The sequence below is a fragment of the Sinocyclocheilus rhinocerous genome, unplaced genomic scaffold, assembly GCF_001515625.1.
Source record: "Sinocyclocheilus rhinocerous isolate Xijiao unplaced genomic scaffold, SAMN03320098_v1.1 scaffold1279, whole genome shotgun sequence".
NCBI classification, from domain to species: Eukaryota; Metazoa; Chordata; class Actinopteri; order Cypriniformes; family Cyprinidae; genus Sinocyclocheilus; species Sinocyclocheilus rhinocerous.
This window is the reverse complement of record NW_015634019.1, coordinates 325,685-343,497: the sequence shown is the minus strand read 5'-3', so window position 1 is coordinate 343,497 and position 17,813 is coordinate 325,685. Positions and strand designations below refer to the sequence as shown.

Sequence of the window (17,813 nt, the reverse complement as noted above, 5' to 3'; positions counted from 1 at the left end):
TTGCTGAAAGTTGAAAATAACCTAAGATTATATGTCAAAAAAATTAGCCTCAACATTGACCTTTTAAACACTTTAAGGATATGAGGCATGATTCAAAGTGCCTCACTATTGCTTAAATATGTTCTCTTGAATTAATTTAATAGGATAATCAGCTAACAACACCGTCAGCACATGTTCCAGGGGCTGCAGTAAGCTGGCTCCTTACAGCTTTTGGGTTTATAATGCACGTGGCACCACACAGCTTTTGTGTCGGCTGTGTGATTTCCAATTCCCAGATAGCCAACTGATCTGTCCTTTGTCCTTGAAACATATTGCACCTCAGACTATAATTTGTAGCCCCACAAAGGTTCCATAGGAAATAGAGGACTAACTGAGCTGCAGCAATGCATCAGTACGGTAATTTCACTTTTTCTCCTTATGTCCTTAGGTGTTACACTCCGTATAAGACCACCAATAGAAGCCTGCAAGTGCTATTGTGGAATTGTGATGCAAAATATTTTGACCCATATTTATTTGTATAAATAATATATAGATTAATCCTTCTTAAAGCTACTTAAGTGATTCAGTCAAGAGCAGTGAGTGATTTTGTCTTTTTCTTTTGTTGTTCAATTAACATTATGGACACACACAGTAGCAGGTATATTAGGCTGTTGTCACTTTAAGACTTAAGTGAAAGTGAAGTGACATGTGGCCAAGTATGGTGACCCATACTCGGAATTAGTGCTCTGCATTTATCCCATCCTAAGTGCACACAAATCCCTGCCGGTACGAGACTCGAACCCGCAACCTTTGGGTTATGAGTCCGACTATCTAACCATTAGGCCACGACTTCCCCACTTAATGCACAGATCCAATATACTGATACACATCCAATATTCTCCCAGCTGTTTACATTCACTTAAGACATAGCCAACACTGTTTAAGTGAATACTCACCAAAACAAACATATTGACATATTTGTCACGATTCGCTGTGGGAGGACCGTTGGAGATGCGGAGAAACATTCAACAGTCTTTAATACTTAAATCACAAGGGATAATTCACAACAGGAACATGGGAAACACACGACATCCAACAAGTAGACCAGACAAACACAAACTGAACAGACTGGGGCTGTGTCCGAAATCGCCCCCTATACCCTTAAATAGGGCACTATTTGAGGGAACAGCCATTTTTAGTGGTGTCCGAAACCATAGTGGACGTTCTCGAGTGCACTCATTCAATCCCACAATGCACTGCAAAAACGAGTGTACAACTGGTGCACGCTCAACGGCTAGAGAATGCCTATAATGCACCGTGAGAGTCACGCGCCGAATGAATTCCCGCATCTCGCCAGAAGATGGCGCCCGCAGCTGAATAATCAATCCGTTCATTTTTACAAAGCGCTCATCCATGGCGTACAGCATAATGTACAACACGGGTATAAATTCATTGTAAATTGATTATTAAATTGTTTGATTAGGGTTTATGCATAATTTCTGTGACAGAGTTCAAGATAAATCCTTTAATCTTACTGGAGCTGCTAGTTTCAAATGATTAATAAACAGCAAGCACAAACTATGCAAAAGCGGCATTCCTTCCGGTGCACTCAGTGTCCGAATTCACTACTCGTTTTCATTCACTCCTTCTAGTGAACTGAATTAGTGACCTAATGTAGGGAATAGTGAATGAGGGTATAGGGGGCGATTTCGGACAAAGCCAGGGACTTTTATTAAACACAGGGCAATCAGGGGAACACAGGTGCATGAAATGAGTCAATTAAGGGTGTTTTCACACTTGAGTCCTCTTTAAAAGAATAGAACCCAGACCGCTTTAAGTGGACCAAGTGAAAAAGGATCCAGTTATCTTTGTGTTCACACTATCGCAGATCCTGAATGAGGACTTTTTTGGTCCACTTAAGCAGTAATGGTGACTCAGACCTCTTTGTGTTCAGAGTGTTGCTTTTTGGATCTAGTCCAGTGTTTGATGGCTGACATTATGGCCTCCAAAACTGGAATATTTTTATCTTTTGCACAAAAATATAAGTTTCGTACACCTTTGTAATATTTATTTTGAATTGTTTTCCTTGTCTATGTAATCATGTTTATTTTCTAGCACAGGATTACTGCAGGATTTTTAAGCTCAAATTTAAGACTTTTTAAGACTGTTTTTAAGACCTGCACAGATAAAATTAATGCCATATGAGTGGGGTGGGGCAATGTTTTAAAATGACTGTAAAAAGCAAGATTTACAGTTCAGATAGCCTACAGGTTTTTCACACAAAAAAATATTTAAAAAAAATGAAATAAAATGTCAAATTTCAGCCTTTCAAATTTCAAACCATTTTTAAGAAAAGAGTCAAAAATCATACTGTATCAATTATTATATTAATGGTATAATGGCTAGTTTAATATAAATTATTTTAAACCAGCAGAAAGGCTGTTAAAAAATGCAAATTCATTCTCTGCCAGCAGGTGGTGCTTTCAGAACTGCATAAAGATAAACTTTGAAACTGCAGCGCTCATATTTATCTAATGAAATCATAGCCTTTTTCATTTTAATCATCACATTATGCTATATGACAGTTGTCTTTCCGTCCCCATTGTACTTTTTATGGCCTTAAATTTGATACAAAAAAGGACCAGCGGAAAAGGCATGCTGACATTGAGATTGGACAAATAAAATAAAATAAAATAATAAATAAACTGCTTTAGATTTTTCAGGTACAGTACAGGTATCCTTAAATGCAGCATTTAAGTAAGAAATGTACTAATCAAATGAAAAAAATTAAAATGCATATTATTAATCGTATGAATAATAGAGTCTACTGATTCTCATATTAGGCTGCTGTACTAGAACTACATACTGCACAGATCAGTTACACATGCGATTTCTTTCCCAGATGTTTACATTTGACTGAGACAAAACCAACTGTGTTTATGTGAACCATGGGTGTTTTTGACCGTTGAAACAATAAACGCTAAAGAGTGTAGTTTAGCCCCCGCTGGGATGTGCGTGCTCGTAGCCTATATCAAAAAGTTTAAACTGGTAAGGTGCACAGTCGTATCTCTCTTACACAGTTTGGAAGCGGTTGAAATTAAAATAAATGAGTGTACGTTGTGAGCGAACAATTTATAGAGATCTGCCAGAAGAAGCAGCCGCTATGAACAGCTGATTTGTACGGAAACATATGATGGCCAAACTACATTGGAATTCACAAATGGAAAAATCAAGTCAGCCCGGGCCTATTTATGTTCACAATACACGTTTTTAGCGAACCATAACTTTAGCCGAAAGAGGGGTCTGAGATCGTTTGGAGTGTTCACATATGGGCCAAAAATCACGCGAACTGCGCTCAGACCCCTGAAAAGGACCAAGTGTGAAAACACCCTAACTGGGACATGGAACACATGGGGAGGGAAAACACAACAAAAACAGTCCAGGGGCGTGACAATATTGACAGTTTTGTCTGTATTTGTCCATTCTGGTGCAATAAGACGCGAAAGACAACTCAATTTGTTACTCGTACACTGTCTGAGAGGAAGCTTTCTGTGTCTGTGCTTCGGGAGTGTGGCACAGCCAACTGTACCGAATTGAGTTCTCTTTCACGTCGTCACACTTTTTCAAATTTCACTTTTTCAGACTTGTAATAGCATCCTTAATAGCATCCTGGCATTTCAAGTTTGTGATGTTGTCAAAGACTCAGAAAAAAAGTGAGGTATTTTTCTCAGGACTAAACTGAGAAGAAAAAGTCTTAATTTGCATTTAATCTCACTGCTGTCTATAGGAGAAATAATTGAGATATTAAAAATATCTCATTTATGTTTTTTCCTTCCCATTGGAAGCTCTGTTTAAACCGTGGAACAGGAACAGAACTTAACTTAACAGAATTAATGGATTAAACAGTCGTTTAATGATAGGTCATTTATATTCACACAATGTTTTGTGACTGTATGAGGACAGATTTAATATGATATGATGTTTTATTAACAAGGTTCGGGAGGAGCACGATCAGATAATCAATCAGTCTGGCCCAGGTGGAGCTCGTCAGCTAATCACCTTAACAAGCACATACGTGTATATATACAGCCAACTTACCTCAGTTCCACGAAAGTTTTCCAGCATCCCGCCTCCACCCCAACACCTCACTACTATCCTAATTTCCTCCCAGTCTTGGGATGGGGGGGGAGTTCTCTGGGTTCGGGCTTTAACCCGAGCTCTGAGCCCTCCCTCTGGACAGCACGCCAAATATGCTACTAATTGCTTAATCACATTATATGTTAGTGTGAACTCGTGAAACAGTTATGAAAGCAGCAAGACAAAAAAAAACATAGGTCTGCTTTTGTCTTTCTCCCAGACGTTGACATTTTTTTATGTTTTATGAAACATAAAGCAAGTGTAAGCCAACTTATGTCCTGCTGGGTACAGGGGCGATTCTAGGATTTTCCTTTTAGGGGGGCTCAGCCCCCAATGAGGGTATAATATAAAAAAATAGGGGTGGTATACTAAACTTATATACCAAAAAGTGCTGTATTCCACTGTATTGCATAGATGGGTATAACATATAACTGAATAAGCCAAATATAAATATTCATGATCTCTCTCTCACACACACACACCTGTTTACTGTACACACACAAAATTTTACTGTTTGCATTTCTAGTACAATCCTCTTTCCATAACTCAAGTATGCAAACCTCTTTGCCAGGGGGATATAGCCCCCCTAAAAATGGCCTAGCGACGCCCATGGCTGAGTAGATCAGTACATTACAATTCAAATGTCCACATCTAACCTCCCTACCATGCAGGAGATTAGTTCTGATTGGATCTCTTTCAAAATCGCCCCTTCCTAACATTTTCAATTCACAAAAAGATCGATAGAAAATCACAAATAGATTTTCATCATAGTTTTGTAATTCAAAACTGGTTTTTACTCATCGTCTCATTTTCGTTGGTGAAAAAATGTTGGAAAAAAAATAAATAAATAAAAACCTATGACAAAAAATATTTGACAAAATTAACTGTAAATAAATCCTATAGTGACCAATATTACAATTCTGGCCGATATCTTTCTTGTTACATATTATAATCGGAAAAGTTGCAGATATTATGATTATATGCTAATTTGGTTAAAAAAAACAATTAAACTATTTTAAATGCTACATAACATTATTATATAGAGTACTGTATGAAAATGGATATTCATAATAATTTTGGGATTTTCAAAAGTGAGCATTAGATGATAGAAAATATCACCTACACATTTAAAAAATAGGTGAAATGGCACAATTAAATATCAAATATATATTAAACATCCAATATTGGCTTATATATCCAGTGTCGATAACTGATATGGTACCAGTATATTGTGCATCCCTACTCAACACCTAACAAGTAAACCTAAAAATAATTTATTCATGCTTCAGTGCATGCTGGGAACTTAACCATTAACAAATCAGCAACATTGTTCAATATTAAATTTAGACAAGTTGGGCCAACATCAATTAATATAAAACTTTTAGTCTACCATGCATTTGTAGATGCAATATCATTCAGTTTTTCTCTGTGACACAAAATGATGGTCTCTGCCATGGTTTCAAGCATGAAGCACACTGATGTGCGTGGTAACTGATTGCTCTCGATTGCTCCCGACATATAAAGGGTTGCCTTGTGGACATTATTACATTAGCTCGTAAGTCTTAATCTTGCTGGTTAAACAGCAGTTGAAGTCCCTCCCTTCTCTGATGGATCGCTTTTGCAGGTCATTTGATAATGGTAAGGGTCATTTGACAATGATATATTAACCTTCATTGATAGATTGATTGACTTCCAGTGACACAGAATTACAACAAATTGACTAATCTTTTGTCATTATTTTGTTGTCGTTCTTGTTCGAGCATGCCAGCATTATCATTTGCTTTATTCAGATTGGCAGCAGTTATTTTAGTATCAAAGAGATACTATCACAGTTTTTATTGATAATTTGAATTTGTTTTTATTTTCATACTTTCAATTTATAATTCATTTGTTAATTCGTTTGTTCGTTCATTCATTTAATAAATATGTCTATATAGCTTTTATACATTTTTATTTCAGTTTTAGTTTTAGTACATCCAGTTAAACTAAATGAAGAGAGAAATGTTGCCTTGGCAAATAGCTGATATTATTATTATTATTATTATTATTTTCTATTTCACTTCAGTTAAGTTTATTTTATTTCAAAGAACACCTTTTTGATATAGTTTTAGTTAACTCTTGATGCTTGTAGCTGAAGCCAACTCTTGGATTTATTAAAACTGAGTTTGTGCTAAGGGCAATATTATCTCAAAAGCCTACAATTCAACTGCTAAAGTGCAACAGGCATTCTCTGTTGAATTGCTTTTCAGTTGCACCATTAACCACAAATAATGATAATAGCGCTGGGAATGTAAGGAATGTGTGCTTTTTGTAGCACAAATGAAGAATCCATTCGTGACTTTGAGTCTTTGAGTCCATTCGGTACTATTGAGATATCAATGAAACAAACTCATCAGGCATTCTGCTCTACAGAAAAGACCATCAAAACAGAGCTAAAGTGTTTACATTCATGAACATAAAACACATTGAATAATGATAAACCATGTGCCAGCATATTTCAAACCTTACAAACTCTCTGCAGAAATGTTCATGGGGCCTTTAAATATCATCCATATCAAGTTTCAGTCTAACCTCAGATGTGGAAAAACCTCATTGGTAGCGCAGTATTTTTAAAGATACATGAGAAGCCTTTCTGGTTAAAATGAAAGCATGCTGACATTTTCATCCGGTGGTAACTTTGAAATTCTGTGGCCCTGCACAATTGGCTTTTCATGTACGGCAGGTCAACAGAAAAGAGAGACCTACATGGCATCATTGTCATGTTGCTTATCAATGTCCATCTCAATCCGCATCACTCTGTGAAACTAGCCTTTGGCTGAACTTCGCAGGGTCAGCTCAGCTGCTCTTTCAACCTCATTGAAAAAATGTGACCACCGTATTGATGATTAGAAGGGTTTATGCAATGTTTTCTGGAAATTTTACAATGTAGCCCTAAAGTATGTTATCTACCATTCTTGAACAGTGAAAGAAAGCTCTATTTACGGTGGCCAAGAGAACTCAACATGCTGCAAATGAAAAAACACATGCAAATAGAAAAAAACACATGCAAATTAAGAAAACATCTTCATCAGTTTGACAACACGTGATGCAAATACGCACAACGCAACCAAATATAGAAACACACTGAAAACACTCGCAACACAACCAAAAACAGAAATGCACTGCAAATACAGAAACGTGCTGCAAATACGCACAACACAAACAAATACAGACAGACAGGAACTGCAACAAGTGACGAATCTGGGACATGCTTATCAATGTCTACTCTGAAAGGTGAGATTTTTGTTTAATTTAACATCCTGATCATATGATTCCTTAGCTTTTTGGGGGGGGGATATTATTAGCCTAAATAAGCTGACAAAATAAACAATTACTGTAACTGTGATCACAATTACTGTAACTGCTGGCTAACTACCTTACCTTATAACGTACCTTACAAAAATGAACCATGGTTGTACTATTAAAAAAACAAAACATTGTTATTACAGTTAAACCATGGTAACCAGATATTAACCATGGTTTTGCTACACTAAAAGTTTAACCATGGTATTTGTACAACTGTGGTTATACAGATGGTAATCAATATGCAAAAAAAAAAAAAAAAAACATGGTTACTACACTTTTACTATAATAATACCATGGTTAATTGTTGGGGTCCCCTTAAAACATTTCCCTTATGAAAATAAACCATGGTTTTGTTATAGTAAAAGTGTAGTAACCATGTTTTTTGGCCATTTGTATACTACACATATCATAGTTAAACTATGGTAAGTGTAGCAAAACCATGGTTAAAACCATTGTTTAACTATAGTAACCATGGTTTTCTTAAGTTGCAGCACGTTGAGCTCTCTCGGCTACCGTACTATTTACTTATATAAAAAGAGCTATTTATATTGTAATATACAAAGAGGACTAGAAAGGACTGTAACATTCGCCATGTGTCAACATGTTCATTGTCTTTAGTTGTCTTAAGAGAGCCAATTAAATTATAGTTAACTAAATGTTGGACCAAAATAAATTATTGAACTAGCAAACACCTTTTGAATGGTACAGTTGCTGGGAATAGTGCCATAGTCTCTAGAAGTATGTTGATGATTTTGGCTGCTGTAGATAGAGCATCTTTTGGAGGCAGAGAGTGTTTTGTAATAATAAAAACCAGACAACTACACATTATATGTGTTTTATTTATTTATTTATTTATTCAGTATGATGGTAAAAGTACCATGGTATTACTATATGATGCCATTATAACACTGCCACAAATTTGTTTTGTAATGGCAGTTTCAGAAGATGTCACAACAAAACTCAACAATTGTAAAGAGTATTGTTTCTAATATATTCAAATATGATATAGTGTAAGGAGGTGGGTCAAATTAATACATAATAAAGGTTAAATAAATTAATCATTCCACCTCCAATCCATTCCAATCTACTCCAACTTATATACAACCCAGGCCAAAGATGTGCAAAATGTGGTAAAGAAATGAATCCATTAAATACCCAAATAACATAAACTATACCAAAACACCACTCAAAATATTGCCAATTACTGTAAAATTCCCAAAGTAATAAGAATCCACACAAACATTACTGTGTAATCATATATATAGTGACATAATAATGTGCTTACTTGCTTTATGATCCTTACATTATTGATGTAAACAGTCATAAAATTGTACATTACATTTTAATTGTAATGAATACATTTAAATGAGGGTGGGCCAATGAAACTCAAACTTCAGCTTCTTAACTTTTAGCTTTGGTTGAATAAAAAAAAATTGTTTGAGGTCAAAAAGTAATTGGCGGACCCCCTGTAGTACCACCGTGGACCCCCTGTAGAAGAGCCTGGATTAGACCCAACATACAACAGTGTATGCGTTTTTTTGCGGCAGCTACTTTAAGACTTAAAGGTAGATAGATGTCTTCAATCACTCTAGAGATTCCTGGCAGTGTTGCAGACACACTGTATTGAGCTGTCGACCGAGACAGAGTTTGGCCATGTAAAAGAAGTGTCATCTTGTCACCGTTTACCTGTAAATAATGAATGGCTTTATAAAGATGTGCTTGGGTAGACATGCTCTCACTATGATTTCTGCATCTAATAATGGAGAGGATGGAGAAAGGGAAGGCTGATGAATTATGCCAGCACTGATTTATAAAAATACGTCAAGTTAATAGGATCGGTGTTGAGAAGAACCGAAAGATATAGTGATGAGCGAAAAAAATATTGAGCGAATTTATGCTATGCTAGTTATGTTGACAGTTCCAGCTGACAGGACATGATTTAGTAGGATTTTAAAATAGTGATGATATTGCACAAAGTGTTCAATGTTGTGTGTTTTCATAGTAGGGATTTGTAAATGGCTAGGCTGAAGCAGTGAGATAATACCAAATCAATGACTACTCCCAAGTGAAAACCTTCATCATTTCCTTTGTGCAGAAAGGGACATCCATAACAGATATTTCTCTAGAGAGTTTATGAAAGTCTTGAAGAATGAGTAAATATATAGTGTTCATAATATAGGGCAATATAGGAATATTCATTGCAATGTCAAAGAAAAAAAGGCCCACGTTTCCTGCAGCTACAGTTTTGAAAGACAATACTTGGACTAATTTACAACAACAGTTGTGTCACTACTGCATATATGGTAGAAAAAAAAAATGTCACTAACCACACACAAACCATAAGCTGTATGTATTTTTACAAGTCAGAATTGGTTCCTATTAAATTAAAAGAAATTCAACACATTCTGGGATGTTCTTCCACCCTGGTCTACAAAAATTATTTTGTTAAATATGATGAAATATATAAAATAAATACACATTTCTATCACATTTCTAGGGATATCTATCCATCCATGGCCAAAGCAAGGCTACGTTCAAATTTTGCATTGTCTTTGAATTTCAATTTATTTTAATTCTTTACATTAAAATTCAAATTCCAATTCAACATCCTGTTTACTACCTGAATTCAGATTCAGTTCAGGAATTGAATTTCTCAGTTCAGTTCTTATAGGGCAATATAGGAATATTCATTGCAATGTCAAAGAAAAAAAGGCCCACGTTTCCTGCAGCTACAGTTTTGAAAGACAATACTTGGACTAATTTACAACAACAGTTGTGTCACTACTGCATATATGGTAGAAAAAAAAAATGTCACTAACCACACACAAACCATAAGCTGTATGTATTTTTACAAGTCAGAATTGGTTCCTATTAAATTAAAAGAAATTCAACACATTCTGGGATGTTCTTCCACCCTGGTCTACAAAAATTATTTTGTTAAATATGATGAAATATATAAAATAAATACACATTTCTATCACATTTCCAGGGATATCTATCCATCCATGGCCAAAGCAAGGCTACGTTCAAATTTTGCATTGTCTTTGAATTTCAATTTATTTAAATTCTTTACATTAAAATTCAAATTCCAATTCAACATCCTGTTTACTACAGTTCAGGAATTGAATTTTTCAGTTCAGTTCTGCATGGTGCACAGATTGAGGTAGTCTGCTGAATTCACCCCAAAGAGCTTTGCATGAGTGATGATCATCTTGTGTTTTATATGCACGTCTTAAAGGGGTCATATGATGCGATTTCAAGTTTTCCTTTCTCTTTGGAGTGTTACAAGCTGATTGTGCATAGATAAGATCCCTGAAGTTGCAAAGACTAAAGTCTCAAAACCAAAGAGATATTCTTTATCAAAGTTAAGACTCTGCCACGCCCCCCTAAAACGGCTCGTCCTAACACGCCCCCAGATATCTACCTCACTATGTGGAAATATTAGCATAATGCAGCCCAAATGTGCACGCAAAGAAAGAAGGCATGGTTTCAGTAACCGCAGTTAGTGTTGAAGCAGCCATGTCAGGGAGACCCTGTGTGTTTCTAGGCGAAAGCAAAAGCACTTTATTTGGCCTTCCGAAAGTAGATGCATTTAGGAATCTTTAAGATCACTTACAACAGAACAGCAATGCATTCTATGGACGACCGTTTAGTGAACCTAGGAGAGGAGGTAATTCTGACTTTACTATGACAATCTGGAAGGAGGGGGCTTTGTAGAAAACGAAGCGTTTGAGAGAGGCGGGGCATAGAGGACCTACAATAATGTACAGTATTTGAAAAATAATGTGTTTTTTGAACATTAAAGCATGTCAACATATTCTGTTACACCAAATACACAAAATAATGATCTTTAAAAAAGCATCATATGACCCCTTTAATAGTACAAAAGTTTGTGGACAGAGAGGACATGTGGACTAGAAAGTCAACATTTTGGACTGTCAGTTCCAAAGATTCCTTTCATTTCTGCAGTCTGCTGTTGGTGGAAATGACAGGTAGATCAGATGTGACAGGTTGCTGTAATAAGAGGTGGAGAATTAATCTTCATGTCTCCTGAGATAAAGAAGAAAGCAGACTGACTTAGAGGGCTCTCATTGGTACTCTATTGAGTTGTTTTGGAAAATCTTGCTCTTTCTATTAGCTCACTCAGTCTTACTCCCCTGGTACCAGCTACTGCTGGCTAATGTGGTGCCACTTGAGTACTAATACGTTCTCAGTTGTAAAGGGCATCTAACTGTATTAAGAAAACACTTCAGGAGGATCATTGTTTAATATAACAAAAATGTCATTTTCAGAGTAACCTACACAATTTGATTTGTATGGCCAGATTTAGGGGAAAATACAAATGTTTTAGGTGACACGAGGGAGGCTAAAGCTACAGTCATTCACAGCACTAGGTATTGGAATTGAGGAATATAGGTAATTTAACATTATTCTTCATTTTATATTTCTAATGAATAACAACACCTTCAGTAACCGATTACTCTGTAAGTCTTTGACTAAGTTAAAATAAAATGGAAAGAAAAATACACATACAGTAATTAGTGTATTATACAATACTTATCTTCTATCTTAAGTATACATACTTCAAATATAGTTAAGTACCTCTTTACTTATTCATACTAAGAGCTGAAGAGCTCCACTAAAAGCTTGTTGAATGTACTTAAATGGAAAGAAGGTGGACTTTAAAGCATATATTAAGAGATAAAATGTAAAACCAAAGCTAAATAACCATAGAATGTTTTTTTTTTTGTTTTAATTCAAATTGCTGAGTGTATGATTGAGAAAATAGCCTTTCATACATTAATAAGGCATGAGTATATCTCATATATTCCACCTCTCAAGTGCTGTTAGCCCGTTTACATTTCTGTGAGCTATCGTTTCATCTCTTGCTTTGTAAAACTGCTAAATTGAATAATTCATAGAAATGCTGCTGTTTATCGTCACACTGATTTGTGTGTATTAATGGCTTCCCAGCAGTATTGCTAAGGCTCTGTGGGGTGTTAAATATCTCTCCATATAAAATCACATGCAGGTCCTAAATGAAAGGTTTTGTGGAAAACTACTGGATATTCCTTACATAATATAACAAGTCAACGGTATTTTTCAATCATGAGTAATCTTATTTGAAAAACATTTTAAAATACTGTTGTTTTTATATGGTTTCATACAGACAAATGTTTCCTCAATATGCAGCATTATTAAAGGGATAGTTCACCTTCAGTTGCTGGTCCCCATTGACTTCCATAGTATGGGGAAGAAAAAAAAAAACTATGCAAGTCAATGGGGACCAGCAACTGAAGGTGAACTATCCGTTTAATGTAATATATAATTATATTCAAAAAAGTTATATACATTATAAAACATATACATACAAGTTATATACATATACACAAATGTATACATTTCTTTGTTTTATTTTTTATATACTTATATATAGAATACATAGGTAGCACTTTACAATAAGGTCTCATTCACTGACATTAGTTAATGCATTAACGAACATGAACTAACAATGAGCAATATATTTTTAAATCATTTATTAACCTTTGTCAATGTTCATTAATAAAAATGTTCATGTTAGTTCACAATGCATTAATTATTGTTAACAGACAACTTTTGATCTTAAAAAAATGTATCAGTAAATGTTGCAATTAAATTGTGTTGCAGGTGGTGGGGGAGTGGCGTTTCAGTAAAATCCATTGTGACGTGTTCGTCACCCTGGACGTCATGATGTGCACAGCCAGCATTCTTAATCTGTGCGCTATTAGTATTGACAGGTAGGTTCTGCTGTCAGTTCAGGAAAATTGTAATGATTCTCTTAAATGGCAAGAATACCATAGATCAATCACATATCTTTGTGGGCAGTGGAATGGGGGGTTGTTGTATGTACCGTATCAAATTGACATCTTGTATCTTGTTGATTTATACAGTTGTGCTAGCCTCCAAATGTCATTTAACCCATCAGTTGAGACAGCTGTTAGAAATAGTGAGGAAAAAATGAAATACAGCAAAAGGGATAGTTGAATAAAATGAAGATTCTTCCTCATGTTGTTTCAAACCTGTTTGACTTCATTGCTTCTGTGGAACAGGAAGAAAGATGTTTCATCCATATAATGGAAGTCAAAGGTCACCAAAACTGTTTGGCTACCAACGTTCTTCAAAATATCATCTTTTGTGTTCTGCAGAAGAAAGTAAGTCGTACAGGTTTGGAATGACATGAGGACGAGTGAATGAGGACATAATTTTCATTTTTGGGTGAAGTTGTGGAATATACAGAGGGATGAATTCACTAAATAGTTTTTCAGGGCAAAAACATGTGTCTTATTCATTAACCACATGTAAGTCAGTTTAATCAGGTGCTAAATTGACTGTGCTATTCCCATCCACAGAAAGCAGGTGGTATACTGAATATTAGTTAAAAAGAGGTGTTATTCTACATTTTTACTGATCATGGTAGCAGTAATTCATCAAATCATGATCATTTGTTGGAAAAGAACAATATAAACAGGTACTGTTGGGATTCTTTTGGCTTTCAGAAGAGTCCCAGTAAAGTATGGCAGAAGTATGCAGTAGTTTGCTGCAAACAGAGAATTCTGCCATGCAGATTCCATTCAGTGTTGAATTCAGTGCTAAAACAATGCAGACATCACTAACAAACAATACTTTCAGACAGTGTAGTCCATGCTTAGTGAACTCCCCCATGATGTAAACGCTTTTTGTGAGAGTAGGAAGACCCCTGAAAGCTTTGGAAATGATGGTGATGATCATGATGATGTTTAGGTTTATTACAGTTACAAAAGCAAGAGACATGATGGCACAATAATGGCAGCTGATATCAGAGGCAGCTGGTCAGGTGTGACCACCATTGTGTCATTCTCTGTTTGTCTGCCTGAATGCAAATCCACCCCAACCCATCCACCCCCTCTTCATCTCCTTCCCTCTGGGCTTCCCGTGCAGGTACACGGCTGTTGCCATGCCGATGTTGTACAACACACGCTACAGCTCCAAGAGACGAGTCACGGTAATGATCTCGGTGGTTTGGGTGCTTTCGTTCGCTATTTCCTGCCCCCTGCTGTTTGGATTAAATAACACAGGTAAATGTCTGAGTTTTTTTATTTCCCTAATATTCATAAAGGAACAGTTCACACAAAAATTATTTACTCATCATAATAGCATTCCAATGCTATGTCCAATGGCCCAACGTCTGTAATTCCATTGTTAAACCATGTCTTACTCAAACATGATGCAATACGATTCCAGCAACAAGCAATTTGTTTGTCCACACCAGACATGACATGGCTATGTTACGCAACAAAATCGATAAAAAAAAATCACAGCCAATCAGAAGAACGTTTGGGCAGTGCACTGCACTCGATTAGTACATAATCTAATTCATAAATATTAAACCATTTTAAAATTATTAAAATACATACTGAGTGACTGATATAATCTTTGTCATAAAATACACTTGTTGGTTCACATTGAGTTCAGAGTTGTGTATGTTTCTTTTATTTTTTTCAAGATCTGAGGTAAATTAAGCATAGTTGCTTTCAGTATGGCTATAAATGTCGAGCAAAATGTCAAGCATTAGACCCTTTTAACAATAAATGAAACACATAATCAGAAATAATTCATATAATGTTGTTCTAGCTGTGACATCTCAGAAACCATTGCATCTAGTTAGGACAAAAACATGGAAACGATACCTTTTATCACATGATGCGGTGTCGCATCTGGTTAGGACACAGTGTTATACTGTTATACTACGGTTACCACACCTCAAGGCATCGTCAGGTATTTTATTTTAAGACACTTGTCAGGTTTTTGTCCTTTAAATACTCTTGTCCATAGGATAAATTTCTAATAATCTCATCCTAAGACTCCTTTGCTAATTTCAAAAAGAAAGAGAATGTGCTTTCCATAGATAGTAAGATGTAATTTCATGGCAAAAACAAGGAAATGATTTGTCATTTTTATCCTGATGTTTGTTATATTTAGTTGCTTGATCAATGTCTTTGTAAGTTTTGGATATTTTTCTGTTGTAGATTGTAAGGACCTTTGAATTAACTGAAATCATTTGGCCAAGTGGAAATTTAAAATTGAACTGTAATGTTGTCAAGACCTGCCTGAAACTACTTTAGCTGTGCGTTTTCTGAAAAATAATTGCACACCTTAGAACAGGGATCCTCAAATCTGGCCCACGAGATCCACTTTCCTGCAGAGTTTAGCTCTAACCCTAAGTAAACACACCTGAGCAAGCTAATCAATGTCTTCAGGATCATTAGAAAATCACAGGTAGGTGAGTTTGATCAGGGTTGGAGCTAAACTCTGCAGCGCATTGGCCCTCCAGGGCAAGATTTGAGGAACCCTGCCTTAGAACATTCATCAGCCAGCCAGAATCAAGCATTCAAATGTCCTGTAGTACAAGCATTATTGCTTGCAATTAAAACAAAACTTAACCCTAAACTTAAATCTATAATAAGTACATGTTTTAGTAAATATTACCTAGTATTCCTTTGTGTAATTACAATGGCAAGACCAAATATACAAATCTTACTGATCCCAAACTTTTTTTATTTTATTTTAGATATATATACATATATTTCTATGTACTTACATATACTCTATTTTCCAGAACAATATTTGCATTCAGTTTTGAGTTCACTGAACATCGTTGTCATACTGTTATAAATTTTCCAGTATGCTTCTAATCTAATTATAATCTAGAGCTAATTTGCAATTGTTAGGGGAAATTTGCCATACAGGCATTTACCAGTGCCTCAATGAACTAATTCGTTTTGCAACCATAATTAAATGTGTAACCATATATTCTCTCTCTCTCTCTCTCTTAGCTACACGGGATGATACCCTATGTGAAATCGCCAACCCCTCTTTTGTTGTCTACTCCTCCATAATGTCATTCTACGTGCCCTTCATCATCACCCTTCTCGTGTACGTGCAGATCTACGTGGTTCTTCGCAAGCGCCGAAAACGGGTCAACACTAAACGGAGCTGCCAGAAGACAGACGCTGATGCTCAGCCCCCTCTCAAGGTGATATGCACCATGTGAGACAGTAGCCTCAGGGAAAATACCCAGCACTCCCCACTGGACAAGACACTGGTGTCAGTGTTGTTTTACAAATGGAGTTGCCCTCTTTCTAGAAAATAGGGGGAGCAGCTGTCAGTGTTAATTATAGAATTCCTGAGGTAATGCCAGGACCTGCAGGACACTGCCGATGATACAGTGACCCCAAAATCTTTACTCGCCCCTGGATTCAGTATTGTGTTACAATATTCTGGTCAGTTGTTAGATTAATTTAATGCTTGATTGTGGCCAATGGCAGATATATATCTTAATAGGTATACTGATGAAAATTAATGGTGGTTTTATCTTTAGACAGTCTCATTTCAGCATCTCCACTGTGTATTTGGTATCTGGTTATGGGGGCATTTCCTCAGCCTTTATTGAATATGCATTACCCGCTGGGCACTGTGAAAGTAAAGATGTTAAAGCAAAAGAAACCATTGCCATTTTTCCTGAGCTGTAAGGTTTTTAAACATAATTCCCTGTGCAATTTATGTGTCAGGGCAGATTGCAAATATGATATACCTGTTACCCCTTATTCATATTCTATTTTCATCGCAATAAAGAAGAGCTACATTTTTTTTTTCATTCTTCTGAACTTTGCGCTCTTTCATCATCGATTCCTTGCACCAGCTGGTTTTAATGGCCACTTTGGATCAATGGGTTCAGCCATCAAGTTTTAAAGGGTCCCAAGGACTTTTTGTGGTACTTACAAATTACCGAAGCAATCTCTTTTTCATTCGGCTTTTAGTGCTAAAAAATCTCTTTTGTATTCAGTGGATTTATTTGCATTGTCTGTCATCAAGAGGCACCAAATATACCTGTGAATGATTGTCAAGGCTCCATGCTGTCTTTGGAATTTAATGTCGACCACATGCTGAATCAAATTCTTATTACCCTTTCCACAGGAAAAGTGCACTCATCCTGAAGATGTGAAACTGTGCACAGTTATCATTAAGACCAACGGGGGTTTACCTGCCAAAAACAAGAAAGCAGTAAGTGTGCTTTTCTTATAAAACAAGTCATAAAAATTGTGTAAAATATCATGTTATTCTGTAGATATATGTATGCAGCTAACTCTACATTTGCACCGTTACATCCAATATTGCTCAGTGCTCTTTGGCTCATTATGGGGAGAGAAGTGCAGTTATGAAACAAAATCTGTACAGAAAAAGGAGCTGGCCGTTTGGAAGTCTAAATACATACCACATAGTTTTTGTTTATGAATTCTTCAGTTTAAAAGGGCAGTTTATATATAACATTAAAA

The 17,813-nt window shown here is 36.0% G+C and overlaps 1 protein-coding gene across 1 annotated transcript in view; it reads left to right on the top strand.

Annotated features, from left to right (window-relative positions):
• The window catches only part of LOC107745132 (D(2)-like dopamine receptor), a 61,327-nt gene that overhangs the window by 28,640 nt on the left and 14,874 nt on the right, over positions 1–17,813 (top strand). Inside the window, exons 3-6 of the mRNA XM_016558974.1 lie at positions 13,129–13,238; positions 14,419–14,555; positions 16,314–16,513; positions 17,455–17,541. Of these exons, the coding sequence (XP_016414460.1) occupies positions 13,129–13,238; positions 14,419–14,555; positions 16,314–16,513; positions 17,455–17,541 (534 nt within the window). The remainder of the gene's footprint in view (positions 1–13,128; positions 13,239–14,418; positions 14,556–16,313; positions 16,514–17,454; positions 17,542–17,813) is intronic.